Raw genomic sequence first — 12117 nt, forward strand, 5'->3', positions numbered from 1 at the left:
GTGCAATCTGGAATTCCCAGATTCTGCACTTCTGCTCGAACGGGGGAAGTGCCGCTCGAGCGTGGAATCCGAGCATCCAGTATCTCTGCACTGTTTTACGGTCCGCTCGAGCGGAGGATTGAGCGCTCGAGCGGAGTCATGTCTCAAGCTCGAGCGGGCGTCGAGCGGAGATTTCACCCATCTAGTACTTTTACAGTACGCTCGAGCGGGAAAGTTGACGCTCGAGCGTGTACCTTTGTTGCATAACCGCTCGAGCGGGGAAACCTACGCTCGAGCGGGACTCTGTTTTTCTGCAAATCTTGAAACAGCCTTCTGATCACATCTTTGCATCCTCATTCCATTCTAGGCATTCTTAGGCCTAGTTTTAGACATCTTGTTGAGGATAGATGTAGAACACACCGAGGCATTAGGGGTTAAATTATGTTATCTCCCAACTGTGTAGCTTAGTGTGTGTTCAATCTGTTAACTGTGTAGGGTTGGCGACTGGGGAGGCGCGCTCTAGCATACTGTAGCCCAAACTCTGTGAGTAACAACTGTGTAAAGATATGTTCAAAATGATTATTTTCTGAACAATTGAACTGTACTGCTTTCTGAACTGTTACTGTTAATTGAATGAATGTATGTCCTCTATTCTGAACTGTATTGTGGCATCCTTAGCAACTACTGTTACTGACTGTTACTGTTACAGAGATCTCTGCCGGTTCCCTCGTGGAACCACTACTATTTACTGATTGATGGCCACCATTATTGTTCGGTCTTTAAGACCTACTGTTTACTGCTATGCTAATGGATGTACCACATATGATTGAATAACTGTTCTGACTGAAAGACTGAAGTATTGTTAATGAACTGATTTCAATACTGTAAGGACATTTCATTCTTAACCCCTTTACGCATTATGTTATTCACTGGGCTTTAGCTCACTGTTTATATATATATGTAGGTGCTCAGCCACCAGATCGGAGCTAGGAGTGCGGGTTAGACTCCAGTTTTGTCAAGCCAGCCTTTGTGCCTCACTGCGAGGTTCCGAATTGCCATGCTATAGCTTTGGGGTGTCTTGTTTTTCCCCCGTCTGTCTCTGTACTGTTTGGTTTACTGTATAGACTGTCAGCTATTAACTGTAATGTTATCAAGGGATTTGGTCCCTGTGCTGTGTGACTGTAAATTTTGTGTGAATGCTTCAAAAATCTTTTTGGCATACAGACTGTCACAGCTCAATGGACATTATTTATTTACTGTTTTGGCTTCCGTCAGGCCCTGTACTCTGTTTTACTATACTACTATTCTGCAGGCCTTCGGTAATCTCGGATTACTGGCCGGTTACGGTGCTAAACCCATAGGGCCGGGTTTGGGTCGTGACATACCATCACTCAACCCACAATTTACTGAACTCTCAACTCTCATTCCATTTGTTGTTGCTTTCAGCACATTGTTAGGCAACCTCCAGGAACTCAAAAACCAACTGTCACTAGGATGCAATTTGAGGTTAGTAATAGACATTACTCGAAATCTAATCATATCCACAATGCCTTTAATCATAATCTCTTCAGGAATCTTTTCCTTTCTAAATATGCAATTGTTCCTAACAATCCAAAGCTGATACACAATACAAGTAAATGCAAATCTTGTGACCACAACACTAAGAGATTCACCTTTGACCGTTTAGAAACCAACTGAACGATGTCAGGCCAAAGGAGATGGGGCCAATTCACATTAAGTTTCCCTTTAATACTCTCCCAAACTCGACTAGAGAAGGGACAATCAAAGAATAAATGGTTATGATCCTCATAAGGGTCATTACACAAAACACACATAGAGGTTTGAGATATACAAAACAGCTTAAGCCTATCCCCTGTGTTTAATCTCCCCAAAACAGCCATCCAAGTAACCATACTTGCCTTAGGGATATTATGAGGACCCCACAGCAGCTTCTCCCAAGAAACTTTAGTAAAAGATTTCCTGAACCAATTCCAAGTTGAATTTATAGAAAACTTACCATCAGAAGACGGCACCCAAATAACAGTATCATTACCAGAGTTGGGAGTAAATGTAAGCGAGGTATGCTCAATCAACTCTAGTAAGAAGCTCCTTCTTCTCCTAGGCCAACTCCAAGAACGATTATCAACAATCCTACTAACCTTAGCATCCATCCCAAAGGCAGTATCATAGACAACTCTAGCACCAAACCTCGCCCACAAAGATCCAAGAGGATGCCAATTGTCAAACCACAAGAAAACATCACCTTCATTCCCAATTTTGTGCAGAATCAAAGGGTAAATGACAGGATGAAGGGATAGAATTTTCCTCCAGACCCAAGAAGGGTCACTAGGCATTTTAACTCTCCATAGACTCTGACCTTTAAGTAAATAGGATTTCATCCACTGGCACCACATAGACTGCTCTCCTCCGGAGAAAAGAAACTAGATATGTTTGGCCACTGCAGCTTTGTTCCACACCTCTATGGATTTAAAACCAAGACCCCCTTCAGATTTGGGGGAGCAGACATGCTCTCAAGACAATTTAGCCCCATATTTCCTAAGCTCACAACCAGACCAAAAGAAAGATCTAAAGAGACTCTCAATAGATTTGACAACCTTCTTTGGGAGGATAAACAACGAGGACCAATACACTTGCATCGAGAAGAGAATGGATTGAATCAGTTGAGCTCTACCAGCATATGTAAGACATTTGTTAGTCTAACTCTTGATTCTATTTGTAATTCTCTCAAAAAGTTTGTCGCAATCACTAGATTTCAACTTAGTTGAGATTAAAGAAACACCTAGATATCTCACCGGTAATAAACCCTCATTAAACTTGACGACATTAAGAAGCTCGTCACGCAACTTCTTCTCACACCCCGAAAAAAAAAATATGACTCTTATGGGGACTAGGAGACAGCCCAGATAGGCTTTGGAATTCATCTAACCCTTCCTTAATTACCAAAACAGTAAACACATCCCTTTTGCAGAAAATCATAAGGTCATCTGCAAAACACAGATTCACAATTTTAGTTTTATCACACCTCCAATGGAACTTAAAATCAGGATGGGTAGATTTTTCAGCAAGAATTTTGGAAAGAATCTCCATCACCATAACAAAAAGATAAGGGGACATGGGGTCACCTTGTCTCAGACCCCGAGCCCCTTTAAATTACCCATGAAGGCTCTCATTGATACATATGGAGAAAGAAGGACTTGTAATACAAGCCTTAACCCAACAAATGATATTTGGAGGGAAACCCATAGCTCTAAGGACATCAAGAACAAAATCCCACCTAACATTATCATAAGCTTTCATTATGTCAACTTTCATTGCACATCTTGGGGTAGGAGAATTTTTGTGATAGCCTCTCATAAGCTCTTGGGACAAGAAAATATTGTCCGAGATTCTCCTACCATGGACAAAAGCTGATTACACAGGGTCAATGAGGTCAGGTGAGACAACTTTAATCCTATCAACTATGATCTTAGAGATGCATATGTACAAAGTGTTACAGCAAGAGATAGGCCAGAAGTCACCAACTTTCTCAGCATTAGGAGTTTTGGGAATAAGGGCTATTGTTGTGCTGTTGAGAGCTTGGAGAAGCTCACCAGACCAAAAGAACGATTTGATAGCTACCACAACGTCCTTTCCCACAACCTCCCAAGACTTCTTGAAAAAACCAGCAGAATAGCCATCAGGGCCAGGAGCTTTGTTAGGTTTAAGAGAATTGAAAGCATTAATAATCTCCTTATCAGAGACCTCCCTGGCAAGATCGTTGAACTGATCCACAGGCACCCTCTTATTGACAAGTTAGGTAATTCTATCATAGCCATCATAATTATCAGAGAACGGTTTCCCAAAAAGATCAGTGAAGGAATTCACAAATGTGGCACAAATCTCTTCACTTTTAGGCATCCTAACACCATCATTCAACACAACACTCTGGATCCTACCCTTGTTAATATTTCCCTTAATAGTTCTAAAGAAGACTTTGGAATTCCTATCCCCATAACCCAACCACTAGACTCTAGACTTTTGATGTGCAAGTCTTTCCTCCACACTACTGAGATCCACATACTTTGCATAGGCCACCCTCTCATGGGTTTGAAGATCACCATTGAGAGGGTCTTTGTCAAGTTTGATTTGAGCACTAACAAGTTGGTCCTTAGCATGGGACACTCTAGTAGATATATCACTAAACTCTTTTTTATTTAGATTTTTCAAGATAGGCTTGAGGGTTCTCAGCTTTTGGCAAACCCTAAACATAGGGGAACCCTTGATGTATTTCCTCCACACCTCATCAACTTTCTAAATGAAATCTGGATGATTAGCCCAGAAATCAAAGAATTTAAATGGTTTCCTAAAGTTAGATACTTTAGGATCCAAAGTGATTACCCGAAGGCAAGCAGAGGGCAGAAGAGTTAGGGTAACTCGTAAACCACTTCTCATTCACAAGAGCTCTATCAATCTTGGATGTGATATATGCTCCCTCATTTCTTTTGTTGGACCAAGTAAATTGGCACCCAGTATAAGACAAATCCTCAAGGTCAACATCAAGAATCATATTATTAAACAAATCCTTAGAACTATTCCAGCTGGCATTACCACCCAATTTTTCATAAGAGAATCTAACAGCATTGAAGTCACCAAGGCATATTAAAGGAGAACTCACACGATTCTTAACTAAAGAGCAAATTTCAGCAAAACAGGGCAATTTGAGCATATGTTCATTTTCAGCGTATACAAAAATAGCAAAAAAACTAGTATCCCCTTCCAAAATAGTAACCCTACAAAAAACAAACTGAGCTGCCATCCTAATGCTAACAATATTACAAAAATTAGGATCCCAACATATCCCAATTCTAGCAGCTCTATCTGGTTGTGAATTAGACAAAAGATTCCAGTTTTTCAAGCTTTTTTCAAAAATTTTAGCTTCATTTTCAGATTTCACTTTTGTCTCCAAAAGACTCATGATTTTGATATTCTCTTTGTAGAGTCTACTTGCAGACACCAGCCTAGGGATTACAAGTGTCATATTTACCACCCCTATTGATTAATGATTGGAAATTTTGGGAAAAATGTTGAGAGTTCATATGATTGTTGTAAAGATAGAAACTTTTAAACGTGCATGAAATGAACTTTCTTATAAGGATATATGGCATGGCATGGTAACACATTTACATTTGATGTTGAGAAGTTTAGCATAACTGTATATACTTTGTTAGAATTCTCTACTGGGTTTTATGCTCACCCCTATGGGTTTTGGTGCAGGTAAGGATGTGGTGAACCCGCCGAATTGAGGGCGTGGAAATGTTTTGAGAAGAGTAGTGTGCTCTTTATTTTGTTGTGAATATTTGTAAAGCCAAGGGCTATTTTTGGTATGGGTTCAAGAGACTACTTTTGTGTAACCAGGCTATTGCCTTGGAAGATGTAAGCCCATAAGGGCATTTCTTTTGTTTTACTTTCACCTGGAAGTTCATATGTTCACATGCTATAGATTCACGTGTTTTCATATCTTTGAATGTATAATTGCATGTGGAACCTTTGTATAAACCTTGGATATTTTTGAGGCAGAGAATGGAGAATGATTGTAATTGAGGAATGTGCATGATTGATGTATTATTCATGTTGGGTTTATTTCGGGGCGTCACATAAATAATTACTAATAACCATTTTTTATAATATTCCATCTTTGTCAAACCCTAGACAAAAGTAACAGAGTTTGAATGGAATGCATTAAAGAAGTAAACTAATTAGTTTGGGTAAATTATACTGTATAATTAATTTCCGTAATTTAAAGTATTACTTTAATCTATATAGTTTTTAATTTGAACAATTTTGTCCTTACATTTTTAATTTTACTGCAATGTGGCCCCTACGTCACTTACCACTAAAATTTAAAATGGGAAATGACTTTGTATAAAATTCGAGAGACTAAAGTGAAATTCAAAACGAATTATGGGGACCATCGGTGTAATATATTCGTTACACTGGTGGTTTTTATAATTTGTTTGGGCCCCTTAAGTTTGCATGTGGTTTTTGCTGTTCAAAATCTTAGTAATGCTTGATGGAGGGATCACATTATAAGACCGAATTGTTCAAATTAAAATTACGAGAATCAAAGTGACATTTTTACTCAAATTAGAAGGATTAATAATGTAATTTACACAATTAATTTTGATGATCTCATAGCATACGTGTTCTTTTGTTTTGCTTGAATGGATATGGGCTAATGTTGTCATCCCATACGACAAAATACTAATAAACAACTATATTTATTTGACAGAGTCCAGTGTCACACTGCAACAATCCAAAACAAAACAGGCTAAAATCAGCAAAACCAACTATAAATATCCTCCAAACCCATACCACCCTCAGCATATACAAACCCACCATTTTTACATTTCTGCAAATACCATATTCATATAAAATGGAACAAGCAAAGAGGTACTAATACCATATCTCATATGACAATGTTATTCACTCTTTTGAATTAAATTAAGTCTTCAACTACTGTTTTGATTGATTCTCAATCTTCTTCACTTTCACATCTTTATTTTTTATTCAGGATTGTTGTTGTTACTGGAGGAAACAAAGGAATTGGGCTAGAGATTTGCAGACAATTAGCTTCTAATGGGATAATGGTGATTTTAACGACAAGAGATGAGAAACGTGGTCTCGAAGTTGTGAAAAATCTCAAAGCTTGTGGGCTATCTCATATACTTTTTCACTGGCTTGAGGTGACAGACCAGGCCAGTATTGCTTCCATGGTTGATTTCATCAAAAATAAATTTGGGAAGGTTGACATATTGGTAAGATTTAAAGCCTATGTAACTTGTTTGGCTACATCTTTTATTTCTCATATGTTTTAGTGAGTGGCTCATGCACGGAGTTGTCGTTTTTCAAATAATCCATTTAGAGTTTAGTTTTAATTTTTAGAAACTATTTTTAGATAGATTTTTGTTTATTTTTAGTGATTTTTTTTTTTTCATATTTTAGTCTGTTTTTAAAAAAAAAACTTTTTAGATACATCAAGACTAGATGCATTTAAAAAGTATAAAAAAAAATAAAAACTAAAAATTAACAAAACTATGAAAGAAAATTTAATAAAATCAAATGAAAATCTTAATAAAAATGCACATATATTTTTTTTTTCATTTGAATTTTTGTTGTTTTTAGCAATTTATTTTTATATTTTAGTCAATTTGTTTTCTGTTTTTGAAGCATCTAAATTAGATGCATTTAAAAATTCAAAAAAATTGACTGAATTGTGGGGGGGAAAAATATTAAAAACAAATAAAAACTCATTTAAGAATAGTTTTTGAAATTTGAATTGAATCGGGTCTGGTTCTGGTCCAGACTAAAACCTAAAACCGATTTAATTGGAAAGGGCCTACCTCATGAAAATTAGGAAACACTGGCCTAACCCCCAAAATTGGCTTCTCACGATTTGCACTAAGGGAGGCCATGTTTATTTGGGTAGATATGACTTTGGAATTAAACTAACAATCTTGCAAAATGCATTATCTAACATTTGACTAAGAGAATTGAAATTTGGATTAATAGTTCACGCGGATATAATATTCTCCATATGCGGGGACTATTGAATCCCAAACAACAAGATGGGATTCAAATCATAAGTTTAGACTAAATAATTAAATTACAAAATTGATACAAGCCAATTCAAACGTCAATTGATGATCCTAAATCTAACAATCTTAAGCATGCTATTTTCATCTAGTCTAGTTCACCAGAACAAACAAAGCCATTGGCCTATGGTGGTTGAGGCAATGATTATGTCAAATTCAATAGTTTCTATTAAATTTTAGAGTAAAATACAAATACACCTCTAAGATTTGCTTAAAATATGAATTACTTCTTATAGTTTTGAAAATTACAAATATTCCGTTATCAAAATTTTCATTTAACAAAATTAATGGGAAAAATAAAATTTCTAACTACTCTCTTATACACAATTAAATTACCTAAATTATTAATTGAAATATATTTCTAACATCATTAAAACTGTTAATTGACTTGATAATTTATTAATAAAATGGGACATTTGTTATGTGATTAGAACCTTGAAGGGCGCGGGATGTAATTTCCAAAATTATGAGAGGTAATCTGTATTTTAAGCAAATCTCAAATTGAATATTTATAATTTATCTTAAATTTTAATAGATGGACTCAACACACATCAAGCAACAATATTTAACATTTTTTTTCGCTTCTCTTTTTGTATACAACATGCTAAATTGAAATATAATTTTTTTTCTTCATATTTCCTCTCAATTTTGGAGTAGCATGTATAATTGAGTAAAAATTTGTGTAGGTAAACAATGCAGGAATTAGTGGAAGCATAATTGATGAGGAGGCTCAAAAGAGGCTAAACCTGGTTGATCTCCATCAACCAATGTTGTCTTATTTCAAGATATAGTGCATAATTTAAAAATATATGTAGTGGTTTTGTTGCAAGTTAAAACATTTATCAGTTTTATGCTTGAGTAATAATCCTTTTTTATTTAATCAACTTTACAAACTCTATGGAGTTTGGAGCCACATCTATGCTATATATTAAGCAAAAGGAGATTTTTAATCCCAAGCCTTGTGGGAGCTCCAATCTCCCAATCTAAATTTCTTAATTTTTTGATTTTTTTTTTTTTTAAAAAAAAAATCTTAGCATTTATTAACTTCTCCCAACTCTCAAGTCTTACCATCATAATAACACTTTAATGCATTAAGAACAAGCATAAAAAAAAATTCTTTGAAATCCAACACATGAATTCCTTGAAAAGTCCCAACACATACGATTATTATCCCTCATAATAACACTTTAATGCATTAAGAACAAGTATAACAAAAATTTCTTGAAAAGTTCAACACATATGATTATTATCAAAATATTAAACTTTAATATAATATAATAATAAAAAAAAGACATTTAATTCTTTGAAAAGTTCAATACATATGATTATTATCAAAATATTAAACTTTAATATAATATAAAAAAGAAAAAAAAAAGGCATTTAAAAAATAAAAAAATAAAAAATAAACATTTAAAAATCACAATTCACATATATAGATAATTACAAACACAATCCGTGCATAGCACAGATGATATGCTAGTACAAATTCTGTTTATGAATCAATTTCTCTAAAAATAATTTGTTATTGCCAACTTGGATGTAGATTGTAAGTTCAAATCTTAAAGCAGAGAAATTTATTGAGCAAAGTTATGAGATGGGAGAAGCTTGTCTAGGAACAAACTATTATGGAGTGAAGCTAAGGTAGTGACTGAAGAGCTTATTCCACTTCTTCAACTATCAGACTCTGCCAAAATAGTTAATGTTTCCTCTACCTTGGGGCAATTGGAGGTAAGAAAACTTTTCCATCATATAGAGAAAATATATATATATATATATATATATAACATAATTTTTATTTATTTTTTTATTTTTTTGGTTGACTACTTTTGTATAACAACATTTTAATTATATTTCAGCTTGTTTTAAATGAAAAGCCAAGAAGGAGTTAAGCGGTACTGATAGTCTTACAGAAGAGAAAGTGGAGGAGGTGCTTAAGAAATATCTTGAGGATTTGAAGGAGGATTTGTTGGAAACCAAAGGACGGCATGTTAATTTTTCGGCTTACATAATGTCCAAGGCCGCTCTCAATGCATACACGAGAGTTTTGGCAAAGTAGTATCCTAATATTGCTATAAATGCAGTGAGTCCTGGCTTTGTCAAACCTCAACCATCATAGGGGGATCTTGACTGTTGAACAAGGTGCAAAAGGGCCCGTGATGCTGGCTTTGCTGCCTAACGGTGGGCCTTCTGGCTTGTTCTATGATCAGATGGAAGTATCAACTTTTTGACCAAGAGAAATTACATATTTGTATCACCTCCTATATATATCAATACAATGAACACTATAAGCGTACGCAGGACTCATAATAGTGTGAGAATATAGTGTTCTTCATTTTCCTTGTCCTTTTAGGATTAAGAATTAGTGTTAGTGTTCTATATCTAATAGCATTCTATATCAGTGATGTATTCTTTGTTCAGTTCAATGAAATATACAGTTTGACTTAGAAAACTTACATGGTATTAGAGCGAGAGTACTCATGGATGGGTAGGGTGCATGTCTCTGGCCTACACGCTGCAGGTGCTGCCAAGTGAGCATGCTGGGTGTGAGGGAGGGTGTGAAGCGAAGTCCCACATCGCCTAAGTACTAAAGTAATATTAAGCATATAAGCGTGAGGGCACCATCACCTTAATAGCTCGCTTTTGGGGTGAGTTCTACCCAAGACCGTGTATAGTATTCTCCGTTTTCCTTGTCCTTTTAGGATTAGGAATTAGTGTTAGTGTTCTATATCTAATAGCATTCTATATCAGTGATGAACCAGAAGGAAAAGATGGGGCAAAGTGTGATAACCAACAAAAAAAAAAATAATCTGAGGGGCCAAAGTATAATAATCAGGAACTTAGAAGAATAAAGAAGAACTGATAATTTCAAGACCAAGTCATGAAAGACAAGAGTAGGTCAACTTCGAACCACACACACAGAGACACAGAGAGAGAGAGAGAGGGAGAGGGAGAGAGAGAAAGATAAAAGTTGAAGTAGACTCTGGAGCAGCTAGCATAGACAGCTCTTCGATCGCGCGAAGTGAAGTAGGAGAGAACCAACGATGACGACGACTCAACTTCACGAGTCCAGTGACAGATCACGAACCAAAGGCTAGGGTTTTCACAAATAGGTCGCGAGGCAGAGAACCAGAGAGAAGAACCAGATGACCAGACGAAAGACAACTCGAGACCTTCGCTCGAACCAGACGAACACAGAAGAAACAGAGGAAGTCATGACTTGCGACTTAAAGAGATAAAACCAGAGGGCTGATTTCCGAGAGATGTTTGCTCCTATTTTCAAAATGACTATTGTTCGTACTTTGATCTCTGTCGCTACTATTCGTTCTTAGCCTCTTTATCAGATGGATGCTAAGAATGCTTTTCTTAATGGCCATCTCACTGAAGAGGTTTACATGCGTCCTCTCCCTAGTCTTCACCATTCATTTGGCCAAGTTTGTCGTCTTTGGCGTGCTCTGTATGGTCTGAAGCAGTCTCCTCGTGCTTGGTATGATCGCTTTCAGACTGATGTTACCAAGCTTGGGTTTCATCCTTCTGCTTCCGACTCTACTTTATTTCTGAGACATACCTCGACTGGTTTTGTTGCTCTCTTACTATATGTGGATGATATAATCATCACTAGCTCTGACTCTACTACTATCTCTGAGGTCAAGCATCATTTTTTCCGCACCTTCGAAATGAAGGATCTGGGACCATTGCGGTATTTTCTTGGTATTATGGTGGCTTCTTCTCCCAAGGGTTACTTTCTATCCCAAGCTAAGTATGCCAACGAGGTTAGCCAACGAGGTTATCCATCGTGCCAGACTTACTGACACTAAGTTTTCTGATACTCCCATTAAGCTTAATGTGAAGCTTAACATTACTGATGGTGTTCCTCTAGACGATCCTACGTTATATCGCGAGCTTGTGGGTTGTTTAGTCTATCTGACAGTTACTCGTCCTGATCTTGCTTATGCTGCCCATGTGGTTAATCAGTTTGTTTCTGCTCCTCGCTCTACACATTGGGTTGCTTTGCTTCGAATTCTTCGCTATCTTTGCAATACTATCTTTCAGGGCTTGCTATTCTCTTCTACTTCTTCGTTAGATTTGGTGGCCTATGCTGATGCTGATTAGGCTGGTGATGTTAATGATCGTAAATCTACTTCTGGTTTCTGTATGTTTCTTGGTGATTCCCTGATTTCTTGAAAGAGCAAAAAACAAACTGTTGTTGCCCATTCTACTACCGAAACTGAGTATCGTGCTATGGCTCATGCTACTACTGAAATTGTCTGGCTTCGTGGTCTCCTATCTGACTTAGGTGTCCCTCAGTCTTCCCTGACCTCTCTCTATTGTGACAACCGAAGTGTTATTCAAATTGCTCATAACACTATCTTTCATGAATGAACAAAGCATATTGAGATTGATTGTCACTTCATCCGTCAGCATCTACAGTCTAGCGTTATCTCGCTTCCTTTTGTTTCTTCAACTCTGTAACTTGCTGATTTTTTCA

At 36.6% G+C, this 12117-nt stretch overlaps 1 protein-coding gene across 1 annotated transcript; it reads right to left on the reverse strand.

Moving 5' to 3' along the window:
- Positions 1 to 2980: 2980 nt before the first annotated feature.
- Positions 2981 to 5017, reverse strand: LOC114271244 (uncharacterized). Its single transcript, XM_082900611.1, has 6 exons — positions 4378 to 5017; positions 4061 to 4286; positions 3865 to 3982; positions 3416 to 3762; positions 3155 to 3274; positions 2981 to 2984 (listed from the first exon to the last, which is right to left on the reverse strand). The coding sequence occupies exons 1-6, from the start codon at positions 5015 to 5017 to the stop codon at positions 2981 to 2983; spliced, it is 1455 nt and encodes a 484-aa protein (XP_082756737.1).
- Between the last annotated feature and the right edge of the window lie 7100 nt (positions 5018 to 12117).

Source organism: Camellia sinensis, chromosome 13, assembly GCF_055761805.1.
Source record: "Camellia sinensis isolate YWXY chromosome 13, ASM5576180v1, whole genome shotgun sequence".
NCBI classification, from domain to species: domain Eukaryota; kingdom Viridiplantae; phylum Streptophyta; class Magnoliopsida; order Ericales; family Theaceae; genus Camellia; species Camellia sinensis.